The 19270-nt window shown below is 36.9% G+C and overlaps 1 protein-coding gene, 1 long non-coding RNA gene and 1 pseudogene across 3 annotated transcripts; all 3 read left to right on the top strand.

Annotated features, from left to right (window-relative positions):
• The first annotated feature begins 271 nt into the window (after window positions 1-271).
• Window positions 272-3878, top strand: LOC137743508 (Mitochondrial transcription termination factor family protein). 2 transcript variants are annotated; one of them, XM_088678947.1, is made up of 5 exons: window positions 272-648; window positions 1129-1320; window positions 1430-2122; window positions 2249-2660; window positions 3190-3878. In XM_088678947.1, the coding sequence occupies exons 1-4, from the start codon at window positions 361-363 to the stop codon at window positions 2564-2566; spliced, it is 1491 nt and encodes a 496-aa protein (XP_088535073.1). In that variant the 5' UTR covers window positions 272-360; the 3' UTR covers window positions 2567-2660; window positions 3190-3878. The 2 variants fall into 2 exon arrangements, with proteins under 2 accessions (XP_088535073.1, XP_068339512.1); XM_068483411.2 differs by having other exon boundaries at window positions 2249-2964.
• A 1139-nt stretch (window positions 3879-5017) lies between these two features.
• On the top strand, window positions 5018-8168 carry LOC137743633 (uncharacterized). Its single transcript, XR_011069509.2, has 2 exons — window positions 5018-5169; window positions 5250-8168. It is a non-coding gene; the product is annotated as an uncharacterized LOC137743633 (long non-coding RNA).
• Window positions 8169-10317: 2149 nt separating this feature from the next.
• LOC148693105 (uncharacterized) lies at window positions 10318-12410 on the top strand (annotated as a pseudogene).
• Window positions 12411-19270: the final 6860 nt, after the last annotated feature.

Below are 19270 nucleotides of genomic sequence, written 5' to 3'. Positions count from 1 at the left end.
TACATATCTCTCTCTTCTCTCTTTATGTGCCGCACTCCCTTTCTTTATCCTTTATATGATTCAGTAAATTAGGCCTACGACATTTTCCTCATATACACTCATATTTTATTATATTTGCTAATTGTATTCGATTTAAACAACAGATGTCAAAAAATTAAAAATCGTGCATGAAAATCAGTTAATCTTACAAGTTAAAAATGATCAAGGAAAAAAAAAAAAAAGGAGGATATTTAATTTTGTGTCTGAAATCAGAACCCAAAAAAGATGTATTTTGAAAGCAGAAGAAGATAATGATAATGTAGATAATTCTGTAGAGGGTTTTAGAGTATATTCTTCGTCTCTCTTTCTGTATCTAGTAAAATGGTATCTTTCTCTCTTTCCTCCTCCTCCTCCTCCTCTTCTTCTTCTTGTCTGAAACTCTTCTCTCACTCCCAGTTCACCATTACCACCCTCTCCAATCTCTCTGGGCACAAAAGAAGGTCCGATTCCAGCTGCCGCTTCGTGGTGCTCTCCGCCCACTCCAACCCCAAAATTCTCAAGTCCAACCGCCGCTCCCGCTATGGCCAGCCTCTCTCCCCCTACGACCAAGACGACGACGACGAGGTCTCTCGTGTTACTGACGTGTCTGACGACGATTGGTTGCTCAATGTGAGTAAATTATGCACCCCCAGTTGTTTGTTTTTCATTAATTCGAGGCATGGATAACAAGAACGCTGTTGCTTCAGTTATGCTGACTTTTGTGTACCCATTTGTTTGTATAGGTCAATTTGTAGATTCAAGTTTTTTTCTTTTAGAATTATTGATTTTGTTGCTTATTGGATTGAGGTTAATACTGGTTTTATGGGGGTTTTTCTTTGCCCTTTCAAAAAGTTTGCTTTTGTGGGTTCTTGAAAATGTATATAACAAGCTAAATGTATAATGAAAGACGATGAGTTCGAAAGAATTTCGCATATCGTCACCCAATGTTGGGAAAATTGATTCTTGGGCTGTGATCACTGATCAGTTGTTTATACGTGATACGCTGATGAATGAAATGTTAGTTTGGTATGAATGTATATATGACACAAGAACCTTGCTTTTTGTTTGTTTGAACATCGTCTGAATTTTCTGTGTGTATTGCTTCTCCAGGATGACTTTGCGGAAATTTCAGACTTTGATGTGAATAGAAAGAGGCCCAAATCCCACAAGGGATTTTCCAACGGTCATTTGGATGGCAGAAACAGCAAGCGCACTCTAGAGAAGAGTAGTAAGGAAGACTACTATCATAGTCCAAGCAAAACAAAGGAAGTCACTTCCGGGGATGTACCTCGCAAGGGAAAGGTAGCTTTGTGGATTGATGTGAAGAGATTTCGAATTCTATGATCAACTGTACTAAAACATTTGTACACCATTTGGTACGAAAGTGCTGATTTTTTTTCTTTGATTGCAGCTATCAACAAGGAAGGCTATGGAGGATAGATTCCCTCGGCTGTCAGAAGATGTCGAATTGGATGAGAAATGGTTACCCCTTATTGATTATCTAAGCACATTTGGGCTAAGGGAATCACACTTTATTCAAATGTATGAGAGGCATATGCCTTCTCTTCAAATAAATGTGTGCTCAGCAAAGGAAAGGTTGGAATATTTGTTGAGTGTTGGTGTCAAACAGAGAGATGTAAGAAGAATGATTTTGAGGCAGCCACAGATCCTTGAATATACCGTTGAGAACAATTTGAAGTCCCATGTTGCTTTCCTGATGAATCTGGGCATTCCAAGTTCCAGGGTCGGGCAGATTATTGCTGCTACACCATCCCTGTTCTCCTATAGTGTTGAGAACTCGTTGAAACCGACTGTGAGATACTTAGTTGAAGAGGTCGGGATTAAGGAAAAAGATTTAGGTAAAGTTGTGCAGTTAAGCCCTCAAATTCTGGTTCAGAGGATTGATATATCATGGAATACTCGTTTGCTATTTCTTTCTAAGGAGATAGGAGCACCCAGAGATAGTATAGTGAAGATGGTTAAAAAACATCCGCAGTTCCTCCACTATAGCATTGATGATGGGCTACTGCCCAGGATCAATTTCCTTAGGAGTATTGGGATGTGTAATTCTGACATCTTGAAAGTTTTAACTAGTCTAACGCAGGTATGCTTACTTTATGTTATGCCCATTAAAGTATTGATGCATTCTGTCTATTTGGATGTTTCCCACTTCACAAGTTAATTTCTGAATCTTGACCAATTTTTGGATTTCTGACATATATCCTTGCAGGTACTATCCCTATCACTGGAGGATAATTTAAAGCCGAAGTACAAGTACTTGATAAATGAACTTCATAACGAAGTGCATTCCTTGACCAAATATCCTATGTACCTAAGCTTGTCATTGGACCAGAGAATTCGCCCTCGACATAGATTCTTGGTTTCTCTGAAGAAAGCTCCTAAGGGACCATTTCCTCTAAGTTCATTGGTCCCAACTGATGAATGCTTCTGTCAACAATGGGCTGGAACTAGCTTAGATAAATATATGGCTTTCCGCCAGAGCTTACTGCTCAAGGAGTTTGCAAAAAAATATGAAAGAAAGGGATAACACCCTCCCCCTTGAAGTATGTGTGAGTTAACTGACACACGTGTTTGATGATCTGAGAATCCTCCCTTAGCAACTTCTGCCGGTGAATTTCAAGGTATGACATTGTTAACAAAGTTGCCATGAAGTTGAGAGTCCCCGCTTATCACGAATCTGGAATAAGAAAATTTCCAGGTTTTTCAGTTTTTTGTTTGGGTGGCTAGCTTGTTTCTCGTATAGAGTATATAGGCTGTCGTTGCGGCACTCCCGTGCCATTATTTGTTTATACAGGAGCTGCTCCAGTTTTGTGTACAAGGTTATGCTCTGAGGTCGAAGCATCTAGATGAGTATTAATTTTTAGGCTTTAACTGCTTGTGACGGAAAAGACAAAAGACACTCATCGTGGAGTTTATACTTTTAAGGTAATTTATTTCTAATTGAACAAGAAACATTAGTTGTTTGAGGAATAATTGGTCTGCCATATGAATGTTAACATATTTATTTATCCTTGCTGTATTCCTTCATGTTAGTAAACAATTACAACATTCTGTTACATTGTTCCATTGACTGGCTTGCCTTTAGATATTTTCTCCTTACGTTGTTTTATATGATTTCATAGTTTCTAATGATGAATCAATTCATTGCAGGTTGTAGTGTATTTGTATCTTCTCGACACTCAAGAGGACAAACGAGAGGCGTTACTAACTGCATTTGATTTAAAACACAAGGGCCACTCTTGTTTTGTCAGTAGGATGATTCTTGTTGTTCATCCTTAACGATACGCCGAAGACCAGGACGTGTAGCTTATAAACCTTTTTATCTCTCTTTTCTGCTAAAAGTTTTGCATGTATTGATCTGTAACATGCACTTCCGAAGTTTCTGTTTATATTGTTAGTAACCAGACTGATGTGTTTGGCATAGAATGTAGAGCTGTATTTCCAGTCCAAGTTTCATGTGTGGTTGGTCATATAAAAACCTGAGATCTCTGACTGCCTTTCTGCAGAAATGTGACTTGGAGCATCGTGTTTTCTACTGACTGTTGGTTCATATATGTGTTGGAACTGTTGAGGCTTTAGAGATTCAAACCAGAGGAGAGCCTTTGTAAGGCCCAGCTACCACCCCTAACACTGTCGCAAGGCCCGCAACCCTAAACCCCTCCTCTACTTGGCTCAATCCCTTCACTACGCAGGCAGTCGCCGTGCTCGCTAGCTCCTCCGACCATGATCTAGCCCCCAGTCGATGTCTGTATCACCCAATCAGTGCTTTGAATTTATATTACAAAAACATTACTACCAATAACAAATTTACTACGTACATATATTTCTTTAGCATTTTAGACATTGGCACCTGACACATTTTAAAAATTTCATTTCTAAAAAAATTATACCGAATTAAACAACTATAGCATGCTCATATCTTAAAAATGAAAATTCTTATTTATCGTTTCCTTTTTGCAACAGTTCTTCAAAAATCATTTTCTAAAACTTAACCACGCAGACGCTTTCTTCTTTTCATACCTTGATATGGTAAATTTAGACGAAAATTGTACAACCATCTCAAATTTCCTACTGTCAGACTACGGACTTGTTTAGTGTCTATGATTTGTGCTGAATTCTATATGTACTCAAGTTATACTGAAGAAAAAATGAAATTTTTTGTCCTAACCTAATGTAGATTGATTACTCGTTAAGGAAACTTACTAATTCCTAACGCAAAAAGATTCACATCTACTTCCAAATACCTACACAATTAATATATAACAAGTTTCTAGTTCACAATTTCAAGTCATTTGATTAGCCTAAATTGCCTTCCCATCGGTTTGCAGAACCTAATACGGAGTGACAAGCTTTCGGCTGGCTGGTAAGCCTAGAATTAGATGACCTCAGCTCATGATCTCACAGTTGGCTTCCAAATTATCTTATACCTTTTTTTCTAAACCCTTTATTTTTTTTTCACAAGCAAAGATAAGAGTAGCATTTTATTGGTCAACACATAAAAATACAGAGATGTGAATAACATCTTGGCTTCAGTGATAAGAAAATTGATCTGGAGTAAATTTACAGGGACACACAAACTGAGTAAAACCCTTATATGACTACTAGAAACACATCCGTACCATCGCCACTAGTTTAGATTCCGTTACAAATGGTAGACGCCACAAACTTATACCAGCGGACACATCGGTCATCGCTGAAGAACGAGATATAAAGTTATTACAAAGGGCGAGACTATAGAATCATCGTTAAAAGACTTGACCGGCCACATAACTTATTACTCACAAAAAATCACATCTAGCCATAGCAAAAGTGCGAACACAATTAGTGCAAGGGTTTTGAAAATATAACCCTTGTTGTGAAGTCCTTCAATGTAATTGTCTTAACGAAACTGCAGGCCTTTGATCCAGTCTGCGGGTAGAAGCTTACTTATCCACTCCAGGGTCGGTAGCAGAAAAGAGTCATAAGCATATATAACATTCTTTGCTATTTGGCTAGGGTGTACATACTTTGAACCCTCAAAAAGTGGATCGCCAGCCTCATGTACAAAAACCACGTGCTGATTACTTGGATGCTACTTATACATGTAGATTACTTGCGATGTGAGAATGGTTGGCATCAAATATAAATAAGGTGACTGAACAAATATTTCTACTTCTTCATCTTCTTCTTCCTAGCTAGAATTGCTAAACAAATCATTTGTACTCTTGCAGAGCCATTTTGGTTGTGAGATGCCACATCATATGCCATGTCATCAAGAAAACAGTTAATAGTTAGTTGGAGAGGTTATGAGAAAGCTGACTGTATAAGAGAGTTAGAGAAATGAAATGTGTGAGGTGTGTATAAAAAGCCTGTGAGCAACGCATTGTACTTATTAACTACAATCTCTATCAATACAATCTCTCATTTCTTCTCTCTCAATCTCTCTCTCTCTCTCTCTAAATTCTTTCTGCTTCTCTTTACTTCTGTTCTTTTGGTATTCTAATTCAAACTGTTAAGATGGTATCAATCGCCCGGACGATCCTTGGTGCTATTTCTTCCGCTGACGAGTTCGATGCAGTTCTTGGAGACTTGCTGATCGGATTTCTTTAATTCTTGGGTTGCTGAATTGGATATCAGGTCGATTCCTTTCTTTCTTATTTTCTGCACACCAAGTGTTTGTGTTTTTGCATCAGTGAAGAGTTATGGCGATTTTGGGTGTTTTGTTTGGTTGTTTGTATCTGGGTTCTCTTCTGTGTATGATTAAGGCCGATGTCAAGAATTGTTGATGGTAGAAGAAGTGTATGTGTGTTTGTGATAAGGAATGGACTCACTGATTTGTGTCATTACTGAGAAAATTGTAAAGAATGGAGCCAAGAAGGCCGATGCCAAGACAGTTAAATGCTAAATGCCTGAGCTTGTTGCTTTGGGATGTTGATCATTGTTGAAGACTGATGTTGAAAGATTACTCATTATTGTTGATTGTTGGTATATTGTGAAGTTGATAATTGGTGAAAGATTGGCATTTGTCTATTGTGATCAGTTGTTGAAGTTGCTTTTCAAATTGTGATTTTTCTTGAAAGATTGGTGTGTGTTGAAGAATTGGTATTTGTATTTTGTGATCAGTTGTTGAAGATTGTTGATTGGTGTGAAAAGAATTAAGTAATCAAGATGTCGGATAAATCAATACGAATTGAGAATTTGCTTGGCATGTTAACTGTGAAATTGCAAGATGACAATTTTGTTAAGTGGAACTATCAGTTTCAGTCAGTTTTACGAGGTTATAAAGTTGGAGTTCTTTACTAGTGAAGCTCTGTGTCCACCAAAGTTTGTGATTGATACTGAGAGTGGAGTGACTAAAGAAATAACAGAAGCTTATAAATCTTGGGTTCAGAAGGATATGGTACTGTTAAGTCTGTTGATTGCTACGTTGTCAGATGATGCTATGGAATATGTAATAAGGTGTAAACATCACATGAGGCTTGGAAAAATTTACAGGAAAGATATGCTTCTGTGTCAAGGGCCAGTATAAATCAACTTAAAATTGATTTCCATACAATTCAAAAGGGAAGTGACTCTATTGATAAGTATTTCCTTAGACTGAAAGCTATTCTTGATCAACTTTTGTCTGCAGGGGGGAGAATTACTGATAATGATTTGGTCATAACTGCTTTTTCCGGATTACCACCTGAGTTTGATATGGTGAAGACTGTTGTTTTGGCAAGAGAGAGCTCTAGTCCTCCGAAAGATTTTCAAGCACAGCTGATTGGTGCTGAATCTGTGATAGAAGCAAGGATCAATATTTTGGCAAGTGGCTGCGATGTATGTTCAGGGAGAACAATCCAAAGGTGGCAACCAAAATTCGAGGTATTCACAAGGTGAAAGTTCAAATGCAGGATCCAGATCTGTTGATAATCAGGGGTATCAAGGGAATAACACGTTTCAGAATAGAAATGGGTACAATACTTCTCAGTTCTACAATAGAAATGGTTATGGCTGATTCAGTAACTCAAGGCCTTACTACAATGGGAATAGACAGAGAGGGAGTAACAACTATAATGGCTATTCTAATACTGGAAATAGAAATTCTTGGAATGGTAATACAAACTTCAAAGCTGGGACTGTGGTTGAATGCCAGATTTGTTCTCGCAAGGGTCATACGGCTCCAAACTGTCCAAATAGGAGTGATAATGGATCATCATATAGTGGCTATCAGGTGACTCTTTGTCAAATCTGTGGGAAAAAGGGTCACAGTGCTTTGGAATGTAGACATCGAAATAACTATTCCTATTAAGGTGCACCTCCACCTTCTTCACTCACTGCCTATTCAGCTCAAGCATCTACACAGGTCTCTGCAGCTGAATTTGGACAACAAGCTCAAGGAATTCCTGCTGCTGATACTTGGATTCTAGACACTGGTGCCTCTCATCACATGACACTAAACCTTGGCAATCTAAATCAACCAATGACATATAATGGGGATGAGAAGATCACTATCGGTAATGGTGAAGGTTTGACGGTTAAACACATTGGTTATGCAACTCTTTCTACTCCACATCATTCATTGCATTTAAGAAATATATTTCATGTTCCAGCTATTAGAATCAATCTTTTATTTGTAAAGAAACTTTGCAAGGATAATGAATGTTGGTTCATTTGTGATGAAATTGTGTTTTTCATACAGGATAAGGTAACAAGAATGATATTGTACCAAGGCAGGAGTAGAGGAGAGCTATATGAGATTCCACTGAATGTTCTTTCAAGGAGATTTGTTGTTGGTTCAAATAAGGCGGTTGCACTAATTGGAAAAGCTTGTGAATGTCTCAATTTGGCACAAGAGACTCAGGCACCCATCTGAGGAAGTACTTTCTACTATGATAAGGAATTTTAGACATTCTATTAATGAGGATTCTCTACCTTCAGTATGTTCTTCTTGTATGTATGGAAAAATGTGTAGACAACCATTCTCTATAAAAGAAACTAGAGCTAGTTCTATCTTTGATAAAGTACATTCTGATATATGGGGGCTAGCTCCAACTAAGTCTCTAGAAGGTTTTCGGTACTATGTAAGCTTCATTGATGAGTTTTCAAGGTTTCTGTGGATTTTTCCGGTTATAAATAAATCAGACATATTCCAAGTATTTGTCAATTTCTATTCATTTGTTGCAACACAGTTCAATATATCAAGTGTTTACAAACTGATGGTGGATCTAAATATATGAGTAACAAGTTTCAAGCTTTCTTAGCATCAAAAGGCATTATACACTCTGTGTCATGTCCTTACACTCCTCAGCAAAATTGCCTTGCTGAGAGGAAACATAGGCACTTGGTTGAGATAGCAATAACCTTATTGACAGAAGCTAGTGTTCCATTATAGTTTTGGAATTTTGCTTGTAATCATGCTACTTTTATGATCAATAGAATGCCCTGTAAAAACTTGGGTATGAAATCACCTTATCAGTTATTGTTTCAAAAAGATCTAGATTTGCTTACTTTGAAATTTTTTTGGATTTGGTGTATATCCATTCTTAAGGCCATACAATCAACATAAGCTTCAATCAAGGTAAAAAATGTGTATGTTTTTAGGATTTGCTGCTAGTTATAAGGGTGTTGTCTGTTACGACCAATGTTTTAAAGAACTCGCCTCGGGGCGCGCCTAGGGCGCCTTTGAGGCTGAGCGGAGAGGCAAACGCCTCAGTTTTGCTGGAGTAGGCGAAATGCTTCGCCGGAGACGCCGAGGTGGCGGAGGCGCGCCTCAAGGCGTCTGGACGCCTTGTCATACCTTTTTTTTTTTTTTTTTTTTTTTAAAAAAAAACCATCCAAACCCAAAACAACGTCGTTTGGGTAAGGATTTTCAGTCTTCTACCATACCTTCGAATTCGATCCCATTTTTCCTGCCTCTGCCTTTTGCCTTCTGCCTTGTTGCGTCTTCTTCTCCCGCGCGCCAGAAGCCCAGAGGCTTAGAACACCAGTTCAGTCACCACGCCGCCACGCCGCCATCACCCCGCCGCCGTCACCTCAGCACCATCAGCCCAACCCCAGCGCCGTCAGCAAGATCCCAAAGGTTAGGGTTTCTGAAATTAGGGATTTAGTTTTCTAGGGAAGGTTTTGCATTTTCTGGGGAAGGATTTCGTTTTCTGAGGAAGGATTTAGTTTTCTGGTTTTGGGGAAGGTTTTGCATTTTCTGGGGAAGGATGATTTCTGAATTCTGCGAGAGAGATAGAGAGAGAGACAGAGAGAAAGACGCAGAGTAGAAAATAGGGGAATAAGGCTATAAGCCCACGGTTTTATTTGTCTGTTTTGCAATTAAACCATAAACTGTTTTGCAATTATGCAATTATAGTATTATACCATAAACTGTTGTGCAATTATACCATAAATTTAATGCTCCTGGCTGCCATAAATTGTTGCCATAAATTGTGTCCATGTGCCATAAATTGGCACTTAGAAAAATTGTTAGAAATTGTTAGAAATTGGCACTAAAGGGGTATATAAATTAATTAATAAATTGTTAGAAATTGTTAGAAATTGTTAGAAATTGGCACTAAAAGGGTATATAAATTAATTAATAAATTGTTAGAAATTGGCACTAAAGGGGTATATAAATTAATTAATAAATTGTTAGAAATTGTTAGAAATTGGCACTAAAGGGTTATATAAATAAATTAATAAATTGTTAGAAATTGGCACTAAAGGGGTATATAAATTAATTGATAAATTGTTAGAAATTGTTGGTATATAAATTAATTAATAAATTGTTGGTTCATTAATTGTATGCATGCATCTATTGTTTATTGTTTAGGGTATTGAAGAATATGGCTTCTTCTTCTAAGAAAAATTTTGCTTGGCAATGGACAAAAGATTTGGATCCTGTCACTAAGCACTTCTATTGTGTTTTTTGTAACCACAAATGCACGGGTTCAATTTCTAGATTCAAGCATCACTTGGGTGGTGTAAGTTCGGGAGGAATGATAAGTTGTAAAAAAGTCCCACCCAATGTGAAGGAAGAATGTATTGCTAATGTTATGGGAACTAAAGAAAAGAGGAAAGCTAGTCATGAGTTGTGTCGTGGTGGTGGAGAAGAAAGTGCAAGTGTCGATATGGGCACAACAAGGACAACATATGTAAGTAGTGGGAGTGGGAGTGCGAGTGCCACACATTCACAACAAACCGGTTCTTTTCTACCACCTAGGTCAAGGGGACCACTTGATAGGTATGTTACATCGGAAGCTCGTCAAACCACGTTGAATGCACCTTTCAAAAAAGAGGAAAGAAGACAAGACTCCCAAGCATTGGCCCAATGGTTCTACACTAGTGCCATTCCATTCAATGCGGCAAACAATGAATATTGTGTTAATGCAATGAAATTGGTGTCCAATTTTGGTCCCGGCTTTGATGCTCCTACAAGCCATGAATATAGAACTTGGATGCTCAAAGAAGAAGTTGATGATGTACAAAGTATGATGAAAGAACATCAAAAGGCTTGGAAGAGATATGGATGCACTATTATGTCGAATGGATGGTCGGATGGCAAAAGTAGATGTTTAATCAACTTTCTTGTCAATAGCCCTCAAGGTACTTGGTTCTTGAAATCGGTTGATGCATCGGCCTCTATTAAGAATGGAGATTTGTTGTATGGCTATTTGGATGACGTTATTCAAGAAATTGGGGAGGAGAATGTGGTTCAAGTTATATCTGACAATGCTTCGAACTACAAGAATGCCGGGGCAAAACTTATGGAGAGGAAAGAGAAGGTGTGGTGGACTCCATGTGCGGCTCATTGCATTGATTTGATGCTAGAAGATATTTCTAAGATGGCATGATTTGATGACACACTCAAACGTGCTAGGTGTATTTCAAAGTATCTATATGGGCATCAATGGGTACTAGCTTTGATGAGAAAGTACACTAACAATTCGGAAATTCTTCGTCCGGCGGTCACTAGGTTTGCCACTTCTTTCCTTACACTACAAAGCTTACAAAAGTAAAAGGAAAATCTTGTTGCTTTGTTTACCTTTCAAGAATGGTCGGAAAGTACCTATGCAAAATCCCGTGAAGCAAAGTTGGCTAAGCATCATGTGTTATATGATCGTGAGTTTTGGGGTCGAGTTTCCTTTTGCATTAAGGGCGTTCTTCCTCTTGTTTGTGTTTTGAGAGAGGTTGATTCGGAGGAGAGACCCTCCCATGGGTTTTATATATGAGTTGATGGATGCCACAAAAGAGAAAATTGCAAGCAATCTTAACAAAGTGGAGAAAAAAATATATGCCTATTTGGAGAAAGATAGATCGTAGATGGGACGATCAACTTCATCAACCACTACATGCGGCGGGCTATTACTTAAACCCATAATTTCGATATGAGGATAATTTCTCAGATACTGATGAAGTACGAAATGGGTTGTTTGCTTGCATGGATAGGTTGCTTGGGAAAGGGAAAGAACGTGAAGAGGCCGATGTTCAATTGGATTTATTTACTCATGAGCGTGGTCCATTTGCGGATTCTATGGCTATGCAAACTAGGAAAAAGCGAATACCAAGTAAGATTTAATTAGTTAATTGTTAATATCTTTTTATCATTAACCTTTAAATTACTTACCTTATTAATATTGTTTTTTTAGCGGCTTGGTGGGAGCGCTTTGGGCATAAAACACCCGAGTTAACGAAATTTGCTATCCGAGTTCTAAGCCTTACTTGTAGTGCATCGGGATGTGAGGAATTGGAGCACATTTTCAATGGTAAGTAAATATATTATTAGTATCTTAAGTGTCATTTTTGCTTAAAATGTTTAGACTTGAATAATAGAATTGATTTATTTGTAGATTCATACAAAACGAAGGAATAGGCTTGAACACAAAAGGCTTAATGCTTTAGCCTATGTCAAGTACAATTTGGCTTTACAACAAAGAAGTAAGAAAAGGATGGAGAAGTATGATCCTATTGTTGTGGAAGAAATTGCCTCCGATGATGAATGGATAACAGAGATAGAAGATCCCGTTATTCCCGAAGATCCTACATGGCTTGAGGATGAGTTATTGTATAATGTTGAGGCCGTAAGGAATGTGCCAACCCCGGTTTATGAAGGTGGCTCATACATTCGAGAGCCTAGAGAGTCTTCTCCTCCTCCTCCTCCTCCTCCTCTTCGTGAGCCTACTCCTCCTCCTCGTGAGCCTACTCCTCCTCCTTCTCCTCGCAAGCCTACTCAACCTCGGGGTCCTATTACATACAAAAGAAAACGGGGTAATGAAGAATCCTCAAGTAGAACTAGAAGAAGTGTGGAATATGATTCGGAAGATTCTTTTGATGAAATGATGAGATACCCGACAAGTTCATCTAGAGTTGGCAATGAAGAGGATGATGTTGCCTTTTATTTAGATGAAGAGGATTTAGATGAATGATTTATATCTTTGTTTGTACTTTGATTTATATGAAGATGATTTGGATGAATGATTGTTTTCTTTGTTTGTATTACCTTTTGAATGATGATTTTGGGTGATATTACCTTTGAATGATGAATTTAAATGATATTATCTTTTGAATGACTATGGATTTGAATGAAAAATTGAGAATGGATGTTTATTTTACATAGTATTATTTTTTATACAATTATATGTATAATATATAAAACATATATATATATATAAAAATTAAATCCTGTAAGGCTTCGCCTCACGCCTCACGCCTCACGCCTCACGCCTAGGCTAGGCTTCGCCTCAGACGCCTCGCCCACGCCTCACGCTTTTAATACATTGGTTACGACAGAAGTAGTAATAAGCTAATTCTTTCTAGACATGTGATTCATGATGAAAATATGTTTCCTTACAAGAATAAAGATACAACATTCACTGGGAATACAAGTATGCCATAGAATACAAGGATATCTCCTATTGTTGTTCAGTTGTCCACCTCTAGTACAAATTCACAAGTAGAGGCTTCTCAATCTCGAGGGCAACAAAGCACAAGTCCAGAACCTATTGGAGAACAGTTCAGGTACAGTACATAGGGGTCAAGTTCTTCAGTTCAAGCTTTGGCAGATTCTCAGAATGCATCTCATGGGTCCTCTGCAACTTCTCCTTCAGCATCTACTTAAGGTACAATATCATTGTTACTTGTCCATGAAGCTTCACAATTGGAGGTAATCCTATCACTCTCTCATTCTTCATCATCATCAGTTATTCCTGAAGATTCAAGTCATCCTATGGTTACAAGATTAAAGTCAGGTGCAATTACAAAGAGATCATATACTGGTTTCAGTGCTTCATATCCAGAATTACAAACCTTGCAATTGAATGATGAATATGAGTTTTCTGGTGGATTTTCTTCCATGCTGCAATCAAAGATTCAGAAGCCTTCAACATTTAGAAAAGCATCTACCATTCTTCATTGGCAAACTGCAATGTAGGATGAGTATGATGTCCTCAAGGCTCAAGGGATATAGTGGTTAGTTCATCCTCCACGTGACAGATCAATCATTGGGAGTAAGTGGGTTTATAAAATCAAGAAAAATCTTGATGGAAGTGTTTCTAGGTACAAAGCCAGATTAGTGGCTAAAGGGTTTTCACAAGAACAAGGTCTAGATTATTAAAAAAACCTTCAGTCCAGTAGTGAGACACACTACAGTAAGGTTAATATTATCTTTGGCAGCTATATATAAATGGGAATTGAGGCAATTAGATATAAAGAATGTTTTTCTCAATGAGGGCAAACCATTGCAGGATCCTACTTTGTACAGAAGCATGGTTGGTTCTTTACAGTACTTAACATTCACGCATCTAGACATAGCCTATGCTATGAATTCAGTGTGCCAGTTCATGACATCACCAATAGATGTGCATTTGTGTGCTGTCAAACGAATTATCAGATATCTACAAGGGACTGCAGAATGTGGAGTCAATTATTCTTCTGACACAGAGGTGAACTTAACAGCATTCTCGGATGCAGATTGGGCAGCTGATCTAAATACAAGGAGGTCAGTAACTGGTTATGTTGTTTACCTTGGTAACAATCTTATTTCGTGGCAATCTAAGAAGCAAACTTCTATTTTGAGAAGCTCAACAGAAGTAGAATACAAGGCATTGGCACACACTGCAGTAGATGTAGCTTGGATTAGATTAATCTTGAAGGACTTGAGGGTTGTGTTATCTGTTCCATTAACCATAAACTGTGACAATATGTTTGCCATAGCACTTAGTGCTAATCCTGTGTATCATTCAAGGATTAAACACCTTGATACTGACTACCATTTCGTAAGGGATAGAGAGTACATAATGGTGATTTAGTGATTGAATATTTGCCTACGGATGAACAGACAGTTGATGTTCATACTAAGGGATTACACAATCTTGTGTTTACTAGATATTATTTCAATCTCAAACTAGGTTACCCTAGTTGAGATTGAGGGGGGGATGTTGACTCATATCGATTGTGAAGATGCCACATCATATGCCATGTCATCAAGAAAATAGTTAATAGTTAGTTACAGAGGTTATGAGAAAGCTAACTGTATAAAAGAGTTAGTTAGAGAAATGAAATGTGTGAGTTGTGTATAAAAAAGGCTGTGAGCAACACATTGTACTTATCGACTACAACTCTATCAATACAATCTCTCATTTCTTCTCTCTCAATCTCTCTCTCTCTCTCTAAATTCTTTCTGCTTCTCTTTACTTCTGTTCTTCTGGTATTTTAATTCAATACTGTTAAGAGTAACCAATCAGTTCAAAATCGACACTCATGCTTGCGTACGTGTTAACTGTCAGTTGTTGATCTATGTGATGGTTATAATAATCTTAATTATAGTTTGACAACTGACAATTCTCCTATATTTTGTCAACATATGTTAAAAAGTTTGCTGATTATTTTCTATTTATGATTAAAGAAACTAACTAATCGTTTCCTAAAGTATATTTATATATATATATATTATTTTTTTTGTTGAAAATTCTCCATCTATTTCCTTCTCTCTCTCTCCATATAAAAGATTGATCAATTTTGCTCTTTTTCGTCATGGATTGAAAGACTTATGAGTACGTTTCGATCAATTTAAAAATAATTTTGTTAGTTATTTCAACACAAGGCTAGAAGCCTAGAATTACAAAAAAAAAAAAAAAAAAACAATTAAGTTATGTCGTACCAGGAGAGTATGTTTTATATGACTAAAATGATCATATGTTTGAATTAATTCCGCAGCAAAAGATTGTCATTGAGGTGCAGATGAGAAGCAGAAGACGTCGTGCCAAGGCCATGAAGATAGCTGCTGTCGCTGATGGTGCCTATACTACTTCTGCTCATATTTTTTTATGTCTTCATCATTTTTAAAAAATAGGAAAACTAATGAAAAATGCTTGAAAACTTTGAGTTTTAACGACAATGACAAAATAAAGGGTAAAATGAATAGTACCAAGATTGACTTTTTAGTGTAAAAATGTGGTTTTTCGTTAAAGTGAATAGTACTGATAATTTTTCGTTAAAGTTCCTTTAAAAAATTTGATAGTATATGTACTTCATTAATTTACAAAAAGCAAAAGAATTATGGCACGTAAACATATTTTTACGGGGATTTAAGAATGAAATTCGTTATGTATAATATTTGTAGGTGTTAATTCATTGGCTTTCAATGAGGAAAAGAAAGACCAGATGGTGATAATTGGAGATGGAATTGATGCAGCTAGCTCTCTCTCTGAGGAAGAAGGTTGGCCATGCTACCTTAGTGACTGTGGAAGAAATAGTACTGGAAGATATATGATATTTGAGAAACTGAAAAAAGGAAAAAAGAAAAAAAGAGGAGCCATAGATATCATATATGCCAATTTGATCTGCATGCATGGATAAAATCATCGATTTTATATCATGCTCAAGCATCTTCATATTGGTGGTAATCATAACTTTATCCATATATGGTGCTACAAAGCGGTTTATGGTTATGTATGTAGATCTTCAACGGATGTTCTATTAAGCCTGACTATTTTTATTTTTGTTTTCGTTGATTGTGTGATATTGAATGCCAAAGGCGGCCTATCCAGCCACCATGCTTAATTTACGAACTTTTCTTACCTGCCTGTTGCGTAAAATCATTATTTATGCAAGAAATTGTCGTTCAATTGGTTAAAAATATTTATCTATTTCTAAGATGTTCCAAATTCGATTTCTCCTGCTTGAGTCAAAAAGTTCAAATAGTTGCATCTGTGTTAAAATGATCATACGGTTAGAAGGACAGACAAAATTCTATACAAAAAATTCTTTAAATCTCAAACTTTTTTTTTAGAATAAATATCAAGTAAAATAACTCAACAATTTGAAATAACAATTATGGACAAGTCACTGGAATGGCCCTAGTCCTTGTATTCTCCAATGCGTTGCACATTCATACTTCCTAATCATTTTTTGGTGCTTAATCACAAAAATATTTATACAAGTAAAACGAATTATATAGTCATAATGTTGGAACTAAACCCATTTTATGACAATAGGAAATTTATTGCTTAATAGAGTTATAGTTACAAAATTATTTTTTGACGTAGTTATTCTTAATGAAAGTTGGATATATGGATACAAAGAACAACATTAGTAGTGGAGAATGAAAATTTTCAAGACATAGCCATTGGAAAAAAAAGTGCATGCATGCATGCATGCAGTGCTCTCTTTAATGCTAAAGTTTCTTGATGCCCATGAAGAGATGCGAAGATTCTTCGCCTAATGGTGAAAATAAAAGCTCCAAGTATCCTACAAGAACAATGGGTAAAGAAAGACAAGGCTCGATTTAATATTTTTTTGGATGAGGAACACTTTCCTTATGTTCCTAAGTATAATTCCATGCCATTTAAAGAATAGTTATATCAAAAGGCCGGAGGGAATTTTTTTGTTCCATCCCCAATCAAGCCTCAGTCTAAGAGGATTGTCAATTTATTTGAGGAAGAAGTTAGGCCACTTGTTCTTTCGTCTAAAATTGAAAATTTGGTTGGCATAGAAGAAAAAGTTAGGCCAGCTATTTTTTTGTTGAGACAAAAAATTTGGTTGGCTTAGAAGCAAACATTTTTGATGTTTTGTGAAAGGAATTTTTCAATACAAACAAAGCCGAAACACAGGCTCAGATGAAGAAACCATCTCATTGATATGGTTGTTGGTAGTTTCGCCGATACGAAGAGATCCCGTTTGGCTGAATTATTCAAGTTAAAAGCCAAAATTGGCAACATGATTATGCTTGGGGTATACAATAGCTCAACGAATTTGGCGGCCGAGAATAAAAAATATTTGGCCAAGTCAAGAATATTTGAAGATGATCCTTTATTAGGCCTGAAGCGAAATCAAAGTAAAAACGTTGATATAAAAAATCTCAGCTCGGAATAAAACATCATTGACCTGCTCCTCATAATGGTTCGGCCATTTTTGGTTTCGTTTGCTAGGAAAATAATAACTTTTATTTTCTTAACTATCCTACTGTTTAGATTGATAATTAAGAAAATAAAGGGGCAACAAGCGGTTGTCTGCCCAAAAAAAAAAAGAAAGAGTACAATTTTAATGGCCATCCACTTTAATTGTTAGACCTTCATGTGGACGAGTTGGTTTATTCGGTGAAAAGGTTCATATTATTGTTTCTCTAAACATCAATAAATTTCATTTTGTTTCACAAGACGATACTAGAAAATAAGGGTGATGTGTTCGGTGATCAACTAGAGACAAGATTAATTTCCTTAACCATTTGGCGTGCAAGCAGAAGGTCACGAAAACTTGGGGCAATGTTTGGACCCAACTTTGCACGCTCTCGGCCCATACGTTAAGAATCAGGATTGGTTTTCGGATAAAAATTGAATCAATTGCATAATAAATCTAGGTTAAGAATCCTAGTTGAAGGCGACGAGATTTGGAGGTAGTAATGTTTTGATCGAGAATAATTCCGAGTATATTCAGAGAATATGTCGAAGAATTGATATATTATCAAAACTATATCATTCGATAGATTTGGCCATCAAGGAATTCACCCCCTATAAACACAAGATGTTTTGCAACGTAGAAAACCCCCTTCAACTTAACAAACAACTTAAAACGCTCTACATGAAGTCCTTCATACATTTTTTGAGGAAAAAAAAATACTATCCTAACCCTTCCGTTAACACATCTTCAATTCAGATAAGTTAATATGATTGTGTTGACAACTGATGACATCTTCAGTTTGGACTAACAACATTGGAGTTGTAGAATCAAGCGATCAAAGGAGCATCTTCAGTTTAGACAAATAGAATTGCTTCTAGTTGGTTGGTTATCTATCCAAGTCTCAGTCGGTGAAGAAGCTTTTAGCTTATTCACTGAAAGAAGTCATTTCATTAGCTTCCCAGTGAAGTGGAGTGTTCTATGATTGGTTACTCTCAAGTGCATTTTTCAGTTTGACATTCAGACGGCCGAATCATGTTCACCATCAAAACACTCATCTCCTTTAAATACATGTGTCCTTCTAGCTCAATACTGATTCGGCACTCCTATACTCTAACAAATATGATGGAGGCAGCCGAACCACGTGTTCCTTCCTTGGCCATAATCACTCGAGTAGGGAAGTTAGCAGCGCATTCGAAACTACCACCACCACCGCATCTATTTTACTCGCCCGGCTGAGCTTGGTTGCAAGTTGGCATGTCCGCATTCATAAAAAGGACATAATTAGGTCATAGTTACTCGGCTTGTGCGCCATGCAGGTTTTGTGATTTTTAGGGTCAACACATACTACTATTAGGTTTGTAGAACCCTACATTTGTGCCACATTAATATAATAAACGAAATTGAAACAGAATGACCAAATTGATTTGCGACAACAAATTTCTCACACAAAATTAATTGATCTTGAAATTAACAAACTAAAATGAAAAGTTAGCTCAATGTTATAGACCATTTGTCATAAAAACCTAAAATAAATGACAAAATAAAATTTGCACCTATAAAATTATCACCTATTCAAACTCAAACTTTCCTGCAGCACTTGCGTCACAAATGGCGTTCATTAATGACATCGGTTCTCATCGACCACCCCAGCCAACGCATTGAGCGGCAAAAATATTGGGGCTAGTACAAATTTGATTATACAATTTTTTTTAACAAAAATAATTATTATGATTAAAGAGTATGAGAGAGTTCGAAACTATTATAATAATTTAAGAGAGGGGAAGATTTAAACTTGGGACGCACGAGTAGAGACCTAACATTCTATAGCTAAGTTGGGGCTAGCATGTGATGCTTTTTCCAAGTACCTTTACCTTATATTCTGTGTACTATA

The sequence above is a fragment of the Pyrus communis genome, chromosome 11 (assembly GCF_041283825.1).
Source record: "Pyrus communis isolate YQ-2024b chromosome 11, ASM4128382v1, whole genome shotgun sequence".
Lineage (NCBI taxonomy): Eukaryota > Viridiplantae > Streptophyta > Magnoliopsida > Rosales > Rosaceae > Pyrus > Pyrus communis.
This window is presented reverse-complemented; position numbering and strand designations above follow the sequence as displayed.